Source organism: Chrysemys picta, chromosome 2 (assembly GCF_011386835.1).
Source record: "Chrysemys picta bellii isolate R12L10 chromosome 2, ASM1138683v2, whole genome shotgun sequence".
In the NCBI taxonomy this organism is placed as follows: Eukaryota; Metazoa; Chordata; order Testudines; family Emydidae; genus Chrysemys; species Chrysemys picta.
Genome location: NC_088792.1, coordinates 5,314,729 through 5,336,030, shown reverse-complemented (window position 1 = coordinate 5,336,030; position 21,302 = coordinate 5,314,729). Strand labels below are relative to the sequence as shown.

At 56.7% G+C, this 21,302-nt stretch overlaps 1 protein-coding gene and 1 non-coding gene across 7 annotated transcripts in view; both read left to right on the top strand.

Annotated features, from left to right (window-relative positions):
• The window catches only part of TBRG4 (transforming growth factor beta regulator 4), a 29,382-nt gene extending 26,304 nt beyond the window's left edge, over positions 1-3,078 (top strand). For all 6 annotated transcript variants that reach the window (XR_010599082.1, XR_010599083.1, XM_065586714.1 and 3 more), the window contains one exon: positions 2,784-3,078. Coding sequence is in view for 4 of the 6 variants with exons in the window: in XM_065586714.1 (XP_065442786.1) it covers positions 2,784-2,885 (102 nt within the window). In the remaining 2 variants the exon portion in view is untranslated. The remainder of the gene's footprint in view (positions 1-2,783) is intronic.
• LOC112061254 (small nucleolar RNA SNORA5) lies at positions 1,519-1,656 on the top strand. Its single transcript, XR_002890161.1, has one exon. It is a non-coding gene; the product is annotated as a small nucleolar RNA SNORA5 (small nucleolar RNA).
• Positions 3,079-21,302: the final 18,224 nt, after the last annotated feature.

Sequence of the window (21,302 nt, the reverse complement as noted above, 5' to 3'; positions counted from 1 at the left end):
GGCAGAGACGATAGGATTCTGTTTTTTCAGTATCTTTCTACCTAGGTGCCTGTCTGGCCCCAGCACTCGGGTGTCCCGGTGCTCCTCAGTCAGTGTTTATTCTCCCTGCCACCGGGGGGGCAGCAAAGCTTAGAGAGACAGTGATTTAAGGCCAGAAGGGACCATACTGATCACTGAGTCTGAGCTGCTGCAGAACCCAGGCCAGGGAGTCTCACCCCGGTGGGCAGCTGAGGCACGTGGACTAAGGGACTTGCCCAGGGCTCTGGAAAAGTCTGTGGCACAACCGGGAACTAGAGTCCCAGCCCAGTGCCTTTCCCCACTGCTGCTCCATGGCCCGCAATCCGCAGCCCACCCTCAGGAAAGCAGCAGGCGCTGCGGAAGCCGGCGCACTGAGGCTTGTTAGTAACTGCCGCCTCCCTGGGCCCGCCAGCCACCTTCCCTTGCTACTAAAGCCAGGACAATAGACCATATCCCCGAGCAAGCCAGTGCAGAGTCAGCTTCCATTCCAGTTTGTGGCCAATAGCAACAGTCTGAGGCAGGACCTGAGCTGAAGCTAGTGACAAAATTGCCCCTGACTCCAGCTGTGCTGCCTTGGGGCCCCGGTTTCCTTGATAGATCTATAGACCAGTGACTTACGTTCTGCACAGTATGTGTCATCCCCACCTGGCCATTGGCTACACATGCCACCCTCTCCGCGGGGCTGCAAGCTTCAATAGCCCTCTTTGCCAAGCATCTCTTCTTTCCTCGTTTCTAAATCCGTGTTTTGTCTGCCTCTCGCCCTGGTAGTGGGGAAGGGATAATAAAGTGGGTGGGTGAAGAGACGAAATAGACCATGCAACATTTGAAATGCTGTCTCTCCAATAAAAAATTAAGCAGTTCCTAATCCTGTGCTCATTATAGCTCCCAATTCTTCCCGGAGAGTCAGCATCTTAGCTCCTCCGCTTTAGATAGCAGCCTCTCTGATGTTAATTTGGGTGGGGTATTGTATTCATCGCTACTAGCTTTGTAGTGTTGCTGTGCTCCACCCCAGAAGTGGCTGCAGTGATTCCCTATTACCGTTTGCCTATCCATTTAATAATAGTTGGCATTTGGTTGTAGCGCTTTGTGCCTCTAAAGCGCTGAAGATTTATAAAGGCCGCCTGCAAGTTACCGTTTATACGAACGACTTCAGAGCCTTCAACAGACACAACCTTCAAATGTCAGTGTAAGACGCTGCCCCCACCTGGTGTGGAGAGGTATATGAAAGGCTCCAGCGTGTCTGATTTGGCAGAGGCTGGCAGCCCCAGAGGCCCTGCTACCAAACTACTCCGTTAATAATAGCCGGCGGCCGGCTGCCAGCAACATTGGTGGCGCTGCCAATGAACTGCCTGCTCGCGCTGCACACTTCCTAAGCTTCTCTTGCACCGTTTTGGCCGGGTCCCCACCAGCAGTAGGCGATGCTCCCATGTGACAGTGATACGGTAACAGTACCTACACGGGGTAGCCAGGAAATGTCACTTTCAATTAGGGCATTTGCCCTGCAGCCCTGTCCAATTCAGTGCTCACCTCTTCCCTGGTGGGTACTGCCCCGGTCGGCTGCCACAGCAACATCTGTAGTTCATGGGCCCCACATCTCTACCACTGGGTGCTGGGGATACAAATATGCTACAGCCACCTCGTGCGGGCTGGGAGATAGTATTGATCTTGCTTTGAAATAAGGAAATGTTCCTTCAGCTGCCAGAACCGTGTGGGACTGCCTCACGCGGCAGCTGTTACGGCTGTCTGGTGGCCTGCATGAAAGGAGGTGGGGTGTCTGAGCCCCTTTCCTACCAAACCCACGTCCGCATTGTAGAAATTACCCGTGACAACAGCTTCCTCTGTGGCAGTCTTGGCAGAAGGGCCAAGGACTGACTGCAGACTACTCTCCCAGATGGCTGGTGCAGAGCAGAGAGGCTGGACAGAGGCTACCAGTGCAGTACGTTCTATACATATGCACCTGGGTTCTAGGGTCTCCGTCCAGCATTACCCTTATTTTTATTTCTAAGCATTTTTAAAAGCATGTGCTGAAGTGTGTTGCAGCCACGGTGAGTGGGTTGAGCTGGTGCGGCTGCCACCCATAGGAGGGGTCAGATGTGGGGTCACCAGTCCTTGGTGCACTGTCTAGTTATGTGACCGCTGTTGGAATAGGAGATTTTGCAGAGCTGCGGGGTGCTGACGCTCTAGATACTGTCCGCCGTTAGCCCAGGCCAGCCACACAGAAGCTGGTTCCCATCGGGCATTTTGCAGCGCCAGACAGTGAGGTGGCCAGAGAGCTCTCCCTCCCTGGAGTGGGCTGGAGACGCTGGCTGATTGTAACTGAGTCTCATGCTGAGACTCCCAAGGGCTGTATCTTTGCTCTTGAGGCAGCTAGGGAGGGGGAATCTGGTTTTCAAGCTGAGCCTGTCGCCTGTAGCTCCCCCTAGTGCTCTGTGCTAACACCACACTCCCGGAGGAGAGCCAGGCCGTCTCAGGCCAGCGGGTTTGGGTATGATGGAAGAGTTGTCCCTAGGGCCACTCTGCATCCCTGGCAGTGTCTGGAGGATTCTCTGGCAGGCTTGGGGCTGGGACCCCTTAGACACCCCACTGCAGGGACCACCTCCCTTTCTGGGGCTGGTCAATATCACCTGGCTGATTGCCGATCAGTCCTGCCACTCTCCACCAGGGCCAAGCAAGCTGGCTTCCCAGCACTGCCCGGCCCCGAGAGAGATCAGCACGGTTGCCCCAGCGTAAGTCCTGACCCCGCTCCCTGCCCTCTTCCGCTGCAGGTTCCCTACTATGAGTTTCTGGAGCTGAAATCGGAGTGGCAGAAGGCAGCCTACCTCAAGGACAAAATGAACAAAGCCGTAGGGGCAGAGATGGCTAAGTGACCCCTGCACCTGTCGAACGATGGACTCTAGTGTTCGCATCCGGCATGAGAGAGAGAGGATTGCCTCAGGCGACCGGAGTGTTGCTGCTGTGAACGGGTGTGGTGCTCCCCAGGGGTGGGGAGGAGGAAGGCAGGGGTGGGGGTAGCGTTGTGTATATAAATATGTATTGGAATAAATTCCCTCTTGTACAGGCCAGTTTGCACAGGGCACTGCTGCCCCACCGCATGTTCACCAGTGAGGGGGGGTGCGTCACAGCCTGCATGCCCGGCTACCTCGGGCTGCTCCCAATATGTGCAGTGTGCTCGTGAAGGGGGTGCATGAGGGTCGCTTTCCAGTCCTTGCGCACCAGGAGAGCACAATGGGACCTGGAAGAGCTGTTTAATGAGCTTGCAGGAGGGGCCTGGCACCATGCGAGCTCCCAGCGAAGGCAAGAGGCTGGTGTGGGTGCTTGTCCCTGGCAGGAGGTGAGTGGGGTTGGTGGGAGCAGCACCACTTCTTGGATCAGAGGCCAGGGGGAGGGGCATGCAGCCATTGAAGAGCTCCTCTCTTTCCCTTCTGACTGGAGGCTTGTTTATTTCTGTTCCGCTCACTGGAGGAGGCTGCCCAGAACCATCTGCCCTCTCAGTGCTGTCTGGGTGACCCTGTAAAATGGAAGCAGAAGCTGCTTGTGGCCTGAGCAGTTCCACTGGTAGCTTCCTTCTACAGCTGGGCTTTCTCCCTTGCTGCTCTCCAGCTCGGGAGGCTTTGGGGGAAGGGGGGAACACGAGCGCTGACGCAGGCTCTCAGCAGAAGTGAATTTACCTCCTGGGCTGCTGGTAGGGGCTTATCCCAGACATTGAGTGTATTACAAGGAGGCCTAGAAGCCCCTGGCTGGATTGGAGGCCTATAGCACCTTTCATGTTACGATCTCCCGGCTTTATATACATTAACGACGCCTCCTCTCCCCTGCAGCACAGAGCAGTGACGTGACTTGCCATGGGTCACTCAGCAAGTCAAGGGCAGGAGCTAGGATTCGAACCCAGGATTCCTAGCCCATTAGCTGCTCTGGTTCCTAATGAGCGCTCACCTGTTGCTCACTAGCAGGGGAGGGCCCTGGAGATCATGAACTGTGCAGGGCGGGCTTCCAGGTGGTACTTTCCCTCACTGACAGCTCTTTTCAGCCAAGACCGTGGTATCAGGCTGACTTGGGTCGTCTTAACACAGCTGTGACAAGGTCTCTGCCTACCACAGGCTGCTGGCCCCAGGCAGCAACCATGTGTTTGCGAGCACGGCGGAGGGGATAGGAGCCATCTGCACTGGGGGCATCAGCATGGCCTGACCCAGTCCACCACAGGGGAGGGAGGCGCTCTTCTCAGCAAGCAGGAGCAGGAGCTTTCACTGAACCAGTGTGCCTCAGAAGAATCAGTGCGGCTTCGATACGCCTGCAGCAATGTGTATCTTGGGCTGGCAGATCTCATGCACTGAGCAGGGTCTGGGCGCGTTACTAGTGGGAGATCAGACCTCTAAGGAGGATCCTTCCCTGTTTCCGGTAGTGGCCCAGCACCCGTAGCAGTCATCCCTCTGAGTCGATTCCAGAGGCAGGTTCTCTCTTGTGGAGTAAGTGCAAAACCAAGCTCGGGTGGGCATTCAAGATCCCCTGGCACTTTCCACCCAACAGAGCTGTGGCCCCCCAGTGGCCTGGCCAGATCCCAGGTGCCTTCAGGGATATGGGTAACGGTAAATCTGAGCTGGATCTGCAAAGAAGCCAGTGGAGTTGTGTGTGATGGTGGAAAAAATGGGGTTACACGTTAGTGTAGGAGGTAGGGAGCAGCAGCCGGGGGGTGATTTCTCCCATCTCCCCATCACAGCTGCTGCAGAACATGTCCTTAGGGATGGGCTCTTCTGAATCCTCATGCTCCAAAGAAATCCCAAACCAGCCGCCCTCTCTTTGTAAGGGCTTATATAATCTAGCGCGCTTCCTGGGGTCCGTGGGCTGCTGAGCGTCACTGCCCGGGGCTGTCACTCCAGCTGACTCCACGGCAGCACATCTCTATCCCCCCCCTCCCCTGCGTTCAGCTCCAGAATCCTTTCGTTGCTGGAGCGTTGGCTTTGGCGCTGCTCCCTGGGTTGGATCAGCGCCGAGTGTGGGCTGCACGTTCACTCCTGCATGCCCGAAGCACAATAAACCCCCGTGCGATGGCACGGGGGCCTCGGTGCTGAATGCAGAGCTCCATACCAATATCCCACTGCCAGCCTGCAGCACAAACCGCCTGCCATCCCTGGTGAGCTGGCGGTACCATAAGAGGAGTCCGGTGTACCAGGCTGCAGTGCCATGGGAGAGTTTGTGGGGACCCTGGGCTCCTGTGGGACCTGGATTGGAAACATTTCCAATGTGCTTGAGATCAGCTGAGCTGAAAGGGATTTGTCCATCTGGACTTGGACGAGCTAATAGGTTCGGTCTGAGCATTTCACCCTTTGAACCCCTATAGACGCCTGCCCCCACTACCGTGAGTTGGGAGCCAGTTCGTGGCATGGATGGCTCTAAACATCCTTCGTGTCCAATCACAGCGTTGCTGATGGTAACCTCAGCTGCTGACAATGCTCCATGCTTGCCACTGGGCCAGGCTGCCCCGTGGGTGTCTCTCTGGGACCAGTCCAACACACTGTAATTTGCAATATAACCAGCCCCAGCTGGGCCTCCAGTCTTCCAGCTCGCTGCTGTGTGCATTGCTCTGTCTGTATGTCAGTCACACTACATCCCCTGCTGAGGCAGCGGCCCAGATTTTCCCAGCATGCACTGGTACAGACGCATGGCACGTATAAGTGCGGATGCAAAATCGTGGTCCAAAAGCTGCAAGGAGTGATGCACAAACTGGCGTTGCGGTGGCAGCCTCGGGGCTTTGGAGGTGGGTGATGTCCATCCATCAGGGGTCAGTGCAGGGCTGTCCCCGGCAGTCTGCTCCTCCAGGCTTCCTCCAAAATGCCTCAAGCAATGAGGCCGTTGGGATGTGCCCGCCCTGGGGTTGGAAAGTGGATTTAACGAGAGCCCATGAAAGGCCAGTGCAAAGCTAGTGCAGTCAGCCAGTGCCCCCAGCTCTGCGTCCCAGAAGGGACGTGCTTAGCCTGCCATAGCACCCTGGGAGCTACTGGGGGAGTAGCAGGACCTCTTGTTTGGGGGGGTCGGACAGCAAGTAGGGGGTGGGGGGTTGCTCTGAGGCAATAAGAGGAAAGATGGAGAAACCACAGGGAGGACGCGGGGAGCTGCAGGGCTGCTCCAGCCTGGCTGGCTCGCTAAGGGGTGACCTCGTTTAAGAACGCTGAAGGGAAGAGACGCTGGTGAGTGTTTGACCACAGGGCTGCAAGCACAACTACAGCTCAGGAAGGGGTGAGCCCAGACAAGGAATCTACCTAGCAATTCAAACCAGACTGGCCACCCATCCCTACGGGCTTATATGGGTCTCTATGGGTCAAGGCTTCAGGCCAGCCTGCTGAGCTCAGGGGGAACTGACACCCCAGAGATCAATTAAAGAGCCGTTGGGCTGGTTAGATTTGGCCCAGGACGTCCCATTTGTAAATGACCCCTCTGCTCAGTCGAAATCTCTCCCTGGGTTTCTTTTGAAAGCCCCCAGGAAATGGGGCTTTTTCAAATGAAAACAAGCAAACATTCCGCTGACCCTTTTGCCCCCCAAATACCACAGCATGGGAGGTGAACACCAGGCCAAGGAAAGGCCAAGATACAGCAGGGGGCGCCAACCTTCCTCACCAATGCCCACTGCACCTACACGACGCCAGCAAACGGGAGCCACCGCGGCTCCACCGGAGTGCCACCGCGTTCCACCGGAGTGCTAACGATCATCTCCATGGTGCTCCCCATCATCCAATTCCACTCTGTGCCCACGGCCCCGGCCCTGGCCCCATCCCTCTTCAGGGACCCTGCTCACAAGAGCCCGTTACCAACAGAAATGGCCTAATTGCTTCAGCTAGGAGTCACAGAGGAGGGTCCAACAGCCTGTGCTGCTTAGTGGCACCAACCGCTGGCCTGGATGCTGCAAGGTCTGGCATGGACGCGACCACGCCTGGGGCTATTTGGCGCCACTCCTGCATTGCAGAGGCCCTGTTAAGAGAGAGGTTGTAAGGGAGCCTAAGACTGATGGCTGGAGCTTTGGGTCCCGCCAGCCTCACTCCAGGGAAGCAGGTGAGCGCTGGCCAACAGAGCTCCATTTGCTGCAGTTCCAGCGTGGGCACAATCACTACACTGCCGAAATGACCGAGGCTACCGCCAGCCCCAATGGGAGTCAGGAGCCTCGATCCTTAGCTAGATACAACGGTGTAAACCAGACTCGTCCTCCGTGCTCCCTGCCAGCGCTTACACAGAGGAGGCAGCCGGCCAAGTGCAGTGGGTCCACGAGCATGGTAAAGTTGCCCCCTTTCATTGCAACTGAGTCTCCCGCTGCGTTCGTAGCAGCTGGCCCTGCGCTTTCTCAAATGAAAGCCCTGCTCGAAGGAGCTGGTGGCTGGTCATTCCCAGCGCCAATTGTCTTTGAAAGAAGGCGGGAGGCAGAAAAACCAACCCTTTCGTGCCACCTGTCTGTATCCTAAAGCCGCCGTCAAGGGCCCAGACCTGCTTCTCTTCCTGGCCAGCTCACCTGTCACTAGAGAGTGCACAGCGGAGAGCACGTGCCTCCTGTTTATTAAGGCTTTCGATGCAGCCCTTCCCCGGAGGGGGTTCAAATGCTGGTCTTCTCCGACAAGGGGCCCTCCAGAAAGCCAGGCGCTTCCAGTCCTGGAGGCTCGAGCTGGCTCGTGGCTGGCAATAAAAATTCTGCATCAACAATTCCACCCCCAGTCCCACCTGTTCAGCCCCAGGGTCTTGGGATTCTGCCCCTTGCTTTCAGTGCAAGGGGATGACTGAGGATGCTGCTCAGAGGTGCATCTGGCCCTCCCTCCGACTGCCGGAAGCTGGGCCGGGACGACGGGCTGGCCCACTCAATAACTGCCCTGTTCTGTTTGGTCCCTCTGGGGCACGAACTAGGGCCCATTGTGAGCGGCCCAGTGAACCCACCTAGTGCGTGTGCAGCCGGGGTGGAAAGGGTGGAAGGGCTGGTTTGGCTGCACTGAGAAGGGGCCAGGGAACAATGCAGCGACAGCTCTTGTGTGAATCAATGGGCGGCCCGGCACTAGAACAAGGCACGGGGATCACTGGGATCACCATCATATCTGCACATGAGGCCCCTGAGGAAACTGACTCACCCCAGATCACACAGTGAGGCAGTCCAGTGGGGGCCTTCTGGCCCCAGACTTGTCCCACTAAACCACATAGGAGGAGCGTGGCTCGAGCTGGCAGGTCAGAGCTTGGAGCTATGCTGATTTACGGCAGCTGAGGATCTGGCCAGGTGCATTAGAAATTAAGATACAGCAAAGGCCTGTGGATTAGCCCGTTGCACAAGAACAAAAGGGCATGTGACTAAATTCAGCCCGAGTCATGGAAAGGGCTTCGTCTCGCTGTGTTCATATGTGGAACTCACTGCAGCAGGCTGTTACTGAGGCAAGTGAGGAGTCTAAGATCTCACAGAACTCCCCCTCCCCCAGCTCAGGACTGCAATCCAGCTGTCCCAGAGCTGGGGCCCTGTCTCTCCCTCATTTATCTTCCAGCTGACTGGGTTTGTAAATCATCTGTGCCCCCACCCCCAAGAGCCTCATGGGACCCCCCAGCGCTTCCTCAATACGCCATCCCGTGCCTCAGTTTCCCCATCTGCAATCCGGGTGTAGTGGTGCATGCCCATCTTTGTAAAACACTGGGAGATCTCAGGGGGGGAAGAGGCACTGTCCCTGTTGTTATTGTCCAGGAAAAGCAAGGCCTTACACTCAACTCGAGGGCATGGCTCTGTCTGTCTCCGTGGGCACAATCCTACGGACCTGGGTGAAAATCAGAGACTGGAAAAGCCCCATTTCCACTGAAATCAAGCCCTCAGGACGCCCACTGGGTGCTGCAGGGGAGGGAGTTTGCTGGGGCCCCCTGCTGCATACTGCCAGCAGCAGCGGCCCAGTTCAGTGCTAATGTAGGCTGAGCTCGGTGGCAAACAACTTTTTCAGTGCAGAGGCCAAGCTGGGGGGGCTGGCTGGAGTTGGGGGGGCAGGAGCCTGGCTGGAGGGGGGGCTGGCTGGAGTTAGGAGTCCAGGGGGCCAGCTGGGAGCAGGCTGGCTGGAGTTGGGGGGCCAGGGACCCAGCTGGGAGCAGACTGGCTGAAATTGGGGGCCAGGGACCCAGCTGGGGGGGGGGGGCGGCTGGAGCTGGGGGTCAGGGGCCCTGCTGGGGCAGGGTCTGGCTGGAGTTGAGGGGCCAGGGACCCAGCTGGGGGTGGGGCTGGCCTTCGACACCAGGACCTCCTGGCTCCCAGTCCCGTGCTCAGTCCGCTAGTCACCACTGCCTTGTGAGAGACCCACGAGCCAGGCCATAGCCAGGGACCCCAAAAGCACCGTCCTCGGCAGGGAGCCGTGCTGGGGAGGGAACTGAGCCCACGCGGCTGGAGCAGTGGCGACCTCACACGGCCCAGGGAAAGACAGCGGAGGCCTTTCCTTTCCAGGCCACAGAGGAGAAAGCCAGCCCATTTGCCCCCCTCTGCTGAGCTTTGGGCCAGGGGGAGGGAGGGGACCCGAGACAGAGCATATCTGTGCACAGGGGCTATCCCCAGCCGTGCCCTGGCCTTTTGCAGAGCGGGAGCTGGGACAGGCACCCCAAGACAGACCAGCTGGTTTCCAAGTGGTGGGGAAATCCCCGGCTGGTGCAACAGCCTCCAGTGGACCTCCACCCCCCGACCCCCCAGAGCCCCTTTCCATGGGAGGAAGGGCTGAGGGGCGGGGGAAATATCATAAAGATTTCCCATCTTCCCCTCCTTGCTATGTAATCGGCCTGTCGGAAGCCTGATTTCACTTGCTGTCGCCATGGAGACCCAGGGTGAGCGGGGAAGGAAGGTTTCTATGGTTACAGGCTGGGTTGACACCGGGAAGAGCCAGTCGTTTATTTTCCCTGCTCGCGTTCCACACCCACTCCCGGCTGCAAGGGACACCTCGGACTGGGGTCAGCCTGTCCAAACTCACCCCCCCACAGGCAGTTCGTGCAAGGCACCTCAGCAGTCCAGGGCCAGCTAGGGCTTTGTGGCAACACCAGGGCTTGAACACCTGTCCTTGTGCTCCCAAAGCACAGAGCCCAGCCCCTTGAGCTAAAGGAGGATCTCCGCTAGCCCTGCAGGGCCTCTCTGTGGAGGCAGCCAGCGAGGAAGGCGACGGGGGTGATGTAGGCACCCGTGCAACAGGCCATGGACTGACACCCACCAGACTCATGGTCCACAAGGGCCATGTCAGACAGCAGCTCCCACCGTGCGCTGGGGGGAGGCGGGGCTCAGAGGCTAAGGTGACGGGCGTGGTACCAATAGCTAGAGCCGTGGTTCTCAACCTGCCAGAGCTCCTCCCTACTTGGCAATATGGGAAGGGCAGGGGGCGCCCCTGACACCCATTTGCCATCCCCAGGACCTAGAGGGATGCGGGGAGGTTTGACCCAGTGGCCTGGCGCTGAAAGGCTGCGTGCTCCCTGCGTCCTCGGGGCCGTGTGCAGGGCAGGTGGGGGAGCGGGCGGCCGTGCTCTGCATTGGCCAGCGCAGCCCCTGGGGTCCATCCCTGTCTATCAGTCACTGGAGCACATCCCCGTTCGTAGCCAGCAGGCGCTTTGGGAAGCACTCCAGGTCTCTCAGTCCTGACGCCTCTACTGATCCCAGCCACACGCTGGCACCGCTCCCCTCGCTCGGAGGCGCTCCCATGACAGCAGGGGCTGGCGGCACTCATCAGGCTAACGGATAAGGGAGGTGGACAATGCCAAGCGTCCAGCAGGCCCCCAGGGATCGGAGACTTGCCATGGCGGGGAGGTGGCAGTCTCCAGCCCTGGGCGAGGTGTTGAGTGCCACAGCAGCCCACACGTTCAAGAATGCTCAAGCGCGCAGCTGGAGGCGATCTATAAATAAATGAGGCGGGCTCGTGCTTCCATATAGGGCAGCAAATGCCACTCTGGGCTTCTCCTGCCCAGATAACACAGCCCCCGGTGCCCCCAAGCCCGCCCGCCGAGGAACACAGAAGGAACCCACTTCTAATCACACATGGAGCCCACCTCAGCTTGTTGGCGCCGAATGGATCATTACAAATCCCGCACGCCAAGCATGTAGCACAATCCAGGAGACTCCAGGTTGGGCAGGGAGGGGGGTGTTATGCCCTACATTGATGATCTGGGCATGGGCACTATCCAGACCCCAGCGCTCAAAGGGTTTAGGAGTTGGGGGGCGAGGGGAAGGTGCCTTTGGAAAGGATCATAGGGCCTGGGTGAACCCCAGGCTGGGTAGTTTCTCTTCCCTGTCCTGCGTACATTAACTGATTTGCTTCCTTGTTATAAACATGGGAAAGACTCCACTGGTTGCAGCTGCTGACGCATCACCCCGGCCTCCATTGTTATGAATCAGCGTTATTACAATGAGAGATGGGTACACACAGCGCCCCAGGGAACAACCCAGGCAAAGACCCGGGGTCCGATGCTGCACCCACCCCCTGGCTGTGGGATTTGGCCAGTCACTTCAACAGAAGCCAGATCTGGATGGGAGAAAGAACTGGAGGCGCCTTGTGGAACATAAACCAGAGAAGTGGCCCATGGGCAGGAACCGGGCTGTGTGTAAAAGCCATATTTTGCCCACCCCTGGTCTAGGTAATACATTTCCCACTCCTGTTCGGATCCCGGCCCGCTCCTGCTTGCACTGAGATCCAATAACAGAGCTCTCCCGGACGACATTGAGCGGTATGGGAGCATCTCTGCCAGCCCCCGAGCGCCCCGCGCTCCCAGTGAAATCGGTGGGAGCTGAGCAAGGACACGCATTGCTTCTCGGGGCCCACGCCACACCTCCCAGGAGGGGCCACGAAGGCCGAGCTGACATCAACATCTGGCTCAGGTGGAGACGCAGGCTTCTGGATCTGGAATGAGGGACGGGGTCAGTTTCAGCAGCTGATCTAGCAGGTTTGGGGCCCGGCGATTCAGTCTGCAAAATCAGCCAAGCTGGCAAGAAACTGAGCCCCGCACCGGCCCCAGAGCCAAAGCCAGGTTCAGATCTAGGAGTCGCTCCAAGAAGGGCCTCGGGTCTGAGGTTTCTGTCTGAGTCCATCTGTCCAACAAACTGCACATGCGTGTGTGTATAAATGTCACACCAGTGAAAGGCGGCTGCCTCCACAGCATAGTCAAGAGCAGACCGGTGAGCGTCAGGCACTTTGGTCAGCTACACCAGGGCCAATGGCGGGTCTTTCATGGGCTGTGATGGAGGCTTTCATGGCTGCACAGAATACACAGAATCAAGGGGGTTCAGGTTTAATTTGACGAACGCTCACGCCCCCTCAGCCACATGGATTTCAGGGCTTGAAGGCTGCTCAGCGCACTTATCCTCCCCAGGAGGAAGGGTTGAGAGGAGGATCTGAACCTCTGGCTCCGGAGGCAATCCTGATGCAGTGTGGGGAGGAGACACCCGAGAGGCTAACGAGCTGTGGAGGGATGCTCTGAAGGGGGAGGGACCAGGTATCCCCATGAGAGGAGGGGAAATGAGAAGTAACAGGCTTGGCTTGGGCCGCAGGGTAGAGATTACGGGAAACCACGTGGGCCGGAACGTCGAACAATGGGGCCATGTTTGTGCACCCAAAATATGGTTCATTAACTGCACTGGTCTTGTTTCCCCAGCTGTAAAATGGAGCCGATGATATTGTCCTGCTTGGAGAGCTCCTGGGGGCAAGTGCTAAAGAAGAGGGAGGTGATTATTGGGGGGGTGGAAGAGCCGGGCACTCTGGAGAGCTAGCTTCAAATCCCAACTCCGGGGGACCTCGAGCAAGTCCCTTAGGAGCCTGAATACCTTTGGGGATCTGGGCCTAAGGTCTGGTCCCTGGGATACCTTAGCTCACATCAGAGGGACATGAATTCTAGGGTGTACCAGCGTGTTGCACTAACTGGGGCCTGTGTGGATCCCACTGACGAGCATTAAAAGTTCCCCAGTGCATGTTAACGTGGAACTGTTTGGAAATAGGGATTTTTAGTGCCCACCAGCAGGGTCCACACGGGCCAGTTGGCGCGCACTAGAATTTACGCTGCCCCGATGCGGACTATGGCATCATGTAGACAAGCTCTTACTCTCTCTGGACCTCTGCTGCCCATCTGTAAATGGGGATTCTACTTCCTTTGTCTGGCTCGTCTGTTCAGACTGTGAGCTCTTTGCAGCACGAACGGTCTCTCACTATGAGAATGTGCAGCACCTAGCGCCACGGGACCTCTCTCTCATTGGAGGCCTGCGGGCACTACTCTAACACCATTGCACCAAGGCCCCATGGATTTCCACCGCAGCAAGCTGCTCCTAACTGATGGGAGCCGGGTACTTCGAATGTGTTCTAATCTGGTTCGCAGGCTCAGATGCACGTGTCATATTGGGTGTGTATCGTTAGATGACAACCGTCCATCTCAATAGACCATGGGGTAAGAGCCAAAGCATGTCAGTTACCGTGGGTCACGCAGCAGAATCGCAAGTGACTAAAAAGTCCAATTCTTGAGCAGCCGTCCTCGCTCCCGATGGTGCAGGGCCAGAAGATGAAACCAGCACAGCACTGGCGCTTGAGGGCCGCTGCACTTTCCCCTTCACTTCCCTCGCTTCAGCCTCTTGGACGCCCTCCATTGTGGCCCGTTGCCAGATGCCTCTTCCCAGCTTGCTGCCGATGTTGAAAGTTTTCAGATCCCTTTTGCAAATGGCCTTGAACCTCGCTCAGTGGCCTGGGAGCACCCACAGGGTCTCCATACAAGAGATGCTTGGGAATGTAGCCACCATCCGTCCAATGCCGACAAGCGAGCCAACGGTGACATCTGTTTTGGAGAATAGTGAATAAGCGATTCTGTTGTCTCGGGTACTTTGTTTTCCCACTTGATATTTAGAATAAAGTGAAGACAATGGGTATGGAAGATATCCTCACGGAGCTGACGGAGGAGATATCTGAGCCATTAGCGATTATCTTTGAAAAGTCATGGAATATGGAAAAGACTCCAGAGGACTGGAAAAGGGCAAATCTAGTGCCCATCTATAAAAAGGGAAATAAGGACAACCTGGGGAATTACTGACCAGTCAACTTAACTTCTGTACCCAGAAAGATAATGGAGCAAATAATTAAGCAATCAGTTTGCAAACACCTAGAAGAGAATAAGGTGATAAATAACAGTCAGCATGGATTTGTCAAGAACAAATTGTGTCAAACTAATCGTGTCAAGACAGGGGGCGGGGGACCTGTCTTGGGGGCGGGGGACCTGTCTGGTTTTAAGATTAAATTAGATAAGTTTATGGAGGGAATGGTTTAATGGTAAAACATAATTAGTGGGGAATACCGAGCAATAGCAGGTAAATAGTATAATGACTAACAAGGGTCAGGCTGGAGACTCTTGCCCACATGCTCGGGGTCTTACTGATCGCCATATTTGGGGTCGGGAAGGAATTTTCCTCTAGGGTAGATTGGCTGAGGCCCTGGAGGTTTTTCGCCTTCCTCCGCAGCATGGGGCAGGGATCGCTAGCAGGAGGGTTCTCTGCCAATTGAAGTCACCAAGACACAGGATTTGGGACTTCATCAGCAGAGTCAAGGGAAGGGTAGAGACGGTTTTGTGGCCTGCAGCATGCAGGGGGTCAGACCTGATGATCATAATGGTCCCTTCTGACCTTAAAGTCTATGAGTCTATGAGAACCTGTTAGCTTTCTTTGACAGGGTAACAAGCCTTGTGGATAGGGGAGAAGCGGTAGATGTAGTATATCTTGCCTTTAGTAAAACTTTTGATACTCTCTCTCTCATGACCTTCTCATAAACAAACTAGGGAAATACAACCTAGATGGAGCTACTATAAGGTGGGTGCAAAACTGGTTGGAAAACTGTTCCCAGAGAGTAGTTATCAGTGGTTCACAGTCATGCTGGGAGGACATAACGAGTGGGGTCCTGCAGGGATCAGTTCTGGGCCCGGTTCTGTTCAATATCTTCATAAATGATTTAGCTAATGGCATAGAGAGTAGGGTACACTTATAAAGGTTGCAGACGATACCAAGCTGGGAGGGGGTTGCAAGTGCTTTGGAGGATCCAATTAAAATTCAAAATGATCTGGACAAGCTGGAGCAATGGTCTGAAGTAAACAGGATGAAATTCAATAAGGACAAATGCAAAGTACTGCACTTCGGAAGGAACAACCAATTGCACACACACTAATTGGGAAATGACTGCCTAGGAAGGAGTACTGCGGAAAGGGATCTGGGGGTCATAGTGGACCACAAGCTAAATATGAGTCAACAGTGTAACACTGCTGCAAAAAAAGCAAACATCACTCTGGGATGTATTAACAGGTGTGTTGTAAGCAAAACACAAGAAGTAATTCTTCGGCTCTACTCCGCGCTGATTAGGCCTCAGCCTGGAGTATTGTGTCCAATTCTGGGCACCACATTTCAGGAAAGGTGTGGAGAAATTGGAGAAAATCCAGAGAACAACAACAAAAATGATGAAAGGCCTAGAAAACATGACCTATGAGGGAAGATTGAAAGAACTGGGTTTGTTTAGTCTGGAGAAGTGAAGACTGAGAGGGGACATGATAACAGTTTTCAAGTACATAAAAGGTTGTTACAAGGAGGAGGGAGAAGAATTGTTCTTGTTAACCTCTGAGGATAGGATAAGAAGCAATGGGCTTAAATTGCAGCAAGGGAGGTTTAGGTTGGACATTAGGAAAAACTTCCTAACTGTCAGGGTGGTTAACCACCTGAATAAATTGCCTAGGGAGGTTATGGAATCTCCATCATTGGAGATTTTTAAGAGCAGATTAGACAAACACCTGTCAGGGATGGTCTAGATCAGGGGTGGGTAATAATGTTTGTAGAGGGACACTCCAAAAATTTTGGTAAGTCATCACGGGCCGCACATTTCTACTCTATTAATGGAGGGGGTGGGAAGGAGTTTAGGGGCAGGAGGGATCTCCGGGCTGGTGCAGAGTGTTGGGGTGCAGGAGAGGGTGAAGGGTGTGCGCTCTGGGAGGGAGTTTGGTGTAGGAGGGGGCTCCAGGCTGGGACAAGGGATTGGGGTGCAGGGTCTGGGAGGGAGTTTGGGTGCAAGAAGGGGTTCTACCTGAGGCAGGGGGTTGGGGTGCAGGAGGGGGTGTGAGGTGTAGGCTCTGGCCGGGAGGTGCTTACTACAGGCAGGGCTCAGGCAGGCTGGCTGCATGCCATGGCCCCACGCTGCTCCCGGAAGCGGCTGTGGCTGGCTGCTGCTGGCATGTCTCTGCATGCCCCTTGAGGGGAGGGGGGGCAGTGGGTCTCCGTGCGCTGCCCGTGCCCGCAAGCACCGCCCCTGCAGCTCCCATTGACCAGTTTCTGGGGGTGGGGACAGCGCACGGAGCCGCCTTCCCCCTCCCCACCAGGGGCACACAGAGACATGCTGGCAGCAGCTGGCCCCTTCCGGGAGTGGCGTGGGGCCACAGCAGGCAGGCAGCCTGCCTGAGCACCCCGCTGCACCGCGGGACTTTTAGCGACCTGGACTCGGAGATCACGATAGGGCAGAGGAGGCCAGACAGAAATGTTAGATGGGCCAGGTCTGGCCCATGGGCCATATTTTGCCCACTCCTGGTCTAGATAATACTTAGTCCTGCCATGAGTGCAGGGGATTGGACTAGATGACCCCTTCCAGTCCTATGATTCGCCTTCTGTCATAGATGGATCAGCTCTCGCCACCATAGAGCAGTGAGCTCAAAACGTACGTCTGGTCGACCCGTATCTTGGCATTCAATGTTAGTTTCCTGTTATCCCACACACACTTGGTCAGTTGGCCAAATGTGGTAGCTGCCTTTCCAATGCAAGAATTAAGCTCGTCATCTAGAGGTAAGTTATCATATACAGTTGAGCCTCGATAGCAGAACTTGTGTAAACCTCCTAGTGGGGTGCAGCGTAGCCCTATAACAACCCCCAGACCAGTGTGGCAATGGCACGTACTGCCGAGGGAGCTGGCGGGCTTGCCTTTGGGGCAAGGACTCGTCAATGGAAGCAGGCTCTGGCCCTCGGAAAGGAATAACCTTCCCCTGCATTTTCTGCAACCCCAACCTTGCAGCCTCCTGCCAGTGGGAGTGAACTGGCAGGTGAAACTGACCAGGAAGGAAAGTGAAAGTAACCCCTTAGAAAAGCGAAACTGACCTAGGAATAGGCAACCTATGGCATGCATTTTCAGTGGCACTCACACTGCCCGGGTCCTGGCCACCGGTCCGGGGGGCTCTGCATTTTAATTTAATTTTAAATGAAGCTTCTTAAACATTTTAAAAACCTTATTTACTTTACATACAACAATAGTTTAGTTCTATATTATAGACTTATAGAAAGAGACCTTCTAAAAACGTTAAAATCTATTACTGGCACGTGAAACCTTAAATTAGAGCAGGGGTCTCAAACTCAAATGACCACGAGGGCCACATGAGGACTAGTACATTGGCCTGAGGGCCGCATCACTGACACCTCCCCCCCGCCCCCACTCCACCCCTTCCATGAGGCCCCACCCCTGTCCCACCCCTTCCCTGCCCCCATTCCAACCCCTTCTGCAAAATCTCCACCCCAACTCTGCCCCCTCCCTGCCCTCAGGGGGTGCAGGAAGGGCATGGGGTGTGGTGGGGGCTCAGGGCAGGGAGTTGGGGTGTGGGGTGCAAGAGGGGTGAGGGGTACAGCAAGGGGTCAGGGTGCAGGGTGCAGCAGGGGGCTCAGGGCAGGGGGTTGGGGTGCAAGAGGAGTGCAGGGTGTGGCAGGGGGCTCAGGGCAGTGGGTTGGAATGCAGGAGGGGTGAGAGGTGAGGCAGGGGGTCGGGGTGCAGGAAGGGTGCAGGGTGCGGCAGGGGGCTCAGGGCAGTGGGTTGGGATGCAGGAGGGGTGCGGGGTGAGGCAGGGGGTTCAGGTGCAGGAGGGGTTCGGGGGGCAGGATCTGGCCCGGCGCGTGCCGGGAGCAGGGCAGGCTCCCTGCCTGCCCGTCTGCCCTGCCCCCGCAAGAGGCTGGAACGTGGGGAAGGGGGGGCGCAGGGGTGTGTGTTTCTGTTGCTTGAGGCAGCGCCCCCAGCAGCTCCCATTGGCCGCGGTTCCCTGTTCCCGGCCAATGGGAGCTGCTGGGGGCGCTGCCTGAAGCAACAGCCACACACAGCCCCTCCGCCCCCCCTTCCCCACGTTCCAGCCTCTTCTCCGAGCTGCGCAGGGCAGGCAGGCAGGCAGCATGCCCTGCTCCCGGTGCATGTCCGGCCTGAGCCGCTCTGGTAAACAGTGCGGGAGGGCGGGGGGGCTGCGAGGAAGAAAATCACCCTGCGGGCCGCGTGTTTGAGACCCCTGCATTAGAGTGATTAAATGAAGACTCAGCACACCACTTCTGAAAGGTTGCCAATCCCTGAACTGACCAGTCTCTTCACCTTACCTCAAACTGGCTGACACTCAGAGTTAAGCTGCAGCAAAAACAGTGACAATCAGATCAGATCCCTACAATCCTTTACGCAGGACCAGCCCAAGGGGGTTAGTGACACAGGCTAGGGAGTTGGGGGTTTGTAAAAGACATTCATTTTCCACCGGACACTGTCCCTTTAAGGTTGTTTTTCCGTCTGTTTCACTTGCCCAAAGAATGTACCTTTCTGTGTAAAGGACAGAGACCAGCCTCAGGGAGCCGCTGGGCACAAAGGCTGCCCCTCCTCTACCCAAGGGAAAGGGGTCCACCACATTCTTCCTAGAGCCATTTTTCCCCCCCTCTGCTGTGGGGAGGAAGTGCACCCCATTGCTCAGCCAGCCAGGGTAAAAAACACGGCCGTGCAATAGGACGCCAGCAGCCAGAGGTAAGGGGAAAAGACAGGCCCTGCGCTCTGGGGAATAGAGTGCAGAGAAACCCAAGCCGGGCTAGAGAGCCTACGGCAGCTGCAGGCCCTGGATGATGCAAAAGATGAGTGAGCCGGTGAAAGCTGTGGGAGAACAATCCCCAAGCCGCTGAGCCGGGGCGGCAGCGTGGGAACAGAGTAGGGGCAGATGCAGCGAGGGCTGGCGAACTCCACCAGGTTAACAGCCCTGGAGAATGAAGCCCTAGACACGGACACAGCCGCTGTGACGGAGGGACCCCTTTCTACAGGAAAGTTCTGACCCCAAGCCAGACCCATCCCTAGGCGGCTGCAGTGCTGGGGTGGGCACGGGTTCGAGCGGTGAGCACCAGGCTTTGAATCAGGCCTTTGGGTCTGGGTGGAGACCCACCCACTCATTACAGCCGTCACACGGTAACGACCTCTCCCGGGCAGGGTTGGAACCAATGCCCTAGCGCAGGGGCTCGCACCCTGGGGGGCATGAAATCGGAGGAGGGCCCTGGCTAGATGGAAGGGAGCAGCAGGGCCGGGGGGGAGGGGGTTCCCAGTAAGGAAAAGGAGGCCACAGTCTGGAAATGGTTAAGACTCACGGTCCTGGAGGTACCACTACCCATCTCCAGAGCCCTCCACCCCCCTTTCAGCCCTGACATTAAGATATGTACCCCAGGCTGGGCATATGGGGAGAGATAAGGTTCCAGGCCCCACACGGAAACAGCCCTGGTGTGATTGTCTGGCGAGAATCTGCCCCACCCAGCTCTCCCCACCGGGGTTCCCTGACATCAAGGCAGGCCGCCGGGGACCCCCATGATGGCATCAGCCCCTCAACTGCAGCAGCCTCTGCTGGGCCCGGGCGGAGCGAAGAGACAGAACCAATCCTGTCCCTGCTGGCAGAGCGCCGAGCGTGGGCCCCGCCCGCCGGAGACATGAGGGTGCAGCGCGAGATCTCTGGTAGGACGGCAGCGCGCTTTGTGCAGGTTAACGGTGCCATCCTCAACACCGTGCTCTCGCCCCACCTCCTGAGACCCCCCTCAACCTGGGGGCAGCCAGCAAAGAGCCCTCCCTCGGGCTGAGAAACCACCTGCACAGGGGGCGTCATCGGGGGCCGTTTGAAGGCTCCTTCTGCACAGCCAGAGGACTAGCAATGGGCCTTGGCATAACTGCGAACCAGCCCCCACCCCACTCCCTCGGTCTATCAAGAATCAGCCGCCTCTCCTTGCCCACGGCCGGCGCAAGGGCCTGCTCCTCTGCAGCCCAGGCCTCCCTCGCTCTCTGCTCCGTCAGCTCCCCAGCGTTCGCCCAGACTTGCCTGAACGCTGCCCCGGCCTTTGCATTTCCTCCTCTGGCGGCACGTTTTTAAAGGGACCCCGTCAACGTCAAACATCCCCCTCCTCTCTGGTTACTATCCAGCATGCCAGGCAGCGCCGGAGAGGCCCAGAGCTCGGAGAGACGGGGGGATGGAGGGGGAATGCATATTTATTCTGTACAGGTAGCAGCAGTTGGTGGCTTTGTTTCCCCTGCACAATCCTGTGGGTTGGGTGGGTCTTTGACCGTCTTTCGCACAGCCACAGGGGAGAGGGGAAAGTACTGCCAAATGCGACTGTAAAGCCACCAAAATTGGCCCTGAGGAGCCAGGGGCAGCGCGGCACCTGGGCTAGAGAGGGGCAGGGGCGTGGCTAATGTTTATTCATTTTTAATGAAGGGGGGAATGGTGAATGATTTGCACCCTGTAGCAATGTAGCCTACAGGGTAGCACGCTAGCTTGGGACCCAGGAAAGCTGGGTTCTGTTCAGCCTGTTGAGCGATCCCGGGCAAGTTAGGGCAAAGTTCGGTGCCTCAGTTTCCCCACCTGTAGAATGGAGATAATGGCACTTTGAGAGCGGCTGATGAAAAGCAGCGGGTAAGAGCTATGTATTATTATGTAACCACATGCTTGTATTGCTGTTACCCTCAGCCTCCCTCCTCTACCACCCCCTGTTGTTGCCATATGCGCGCCTTGCTGCTTGGCTTAGAATGAGATCCGGGAGCCCTTGCCTTTAATTGGCTTCCGTCTGGGCTAAGCTCGCTCCAGCTCAGGGCCGTAGTAGCTGTAAATTCTGTGGGGCAAGGCCTGTGATTTCCTGGGGGTGTGCTGCAGGGCGCCATTTGTAAAGGGACCGCTCGGCCCAACAAAAATCACCCTTTGCTCACAGGAATGCGGGCTGGGGGACCAGGGCCCCGATCCTCCACTAGCTTCAATGGGAGCTCGGGGCCTAACTCCCTTGCTGACACACAGGCAGTGGGGATGGTTGGCGCACGGCTCCATCCTCTCACACTGTGGCAACCCAGTTAACCCCACGATGACCACGCTCCGGCAGCCCCCCAGTCCCGATTGCGGGGCGCCCTTGTCAGAGAAATGCTAGCAATACACTCGTGCTTGAAACTGACTAGATTTTGAGTTCGCAGATCCCAAGGTCTGAGCCCCTGTGTCCCACAGGCCAGGGGGAGTCCCCGCAATAATCCTGCAGCAGATCT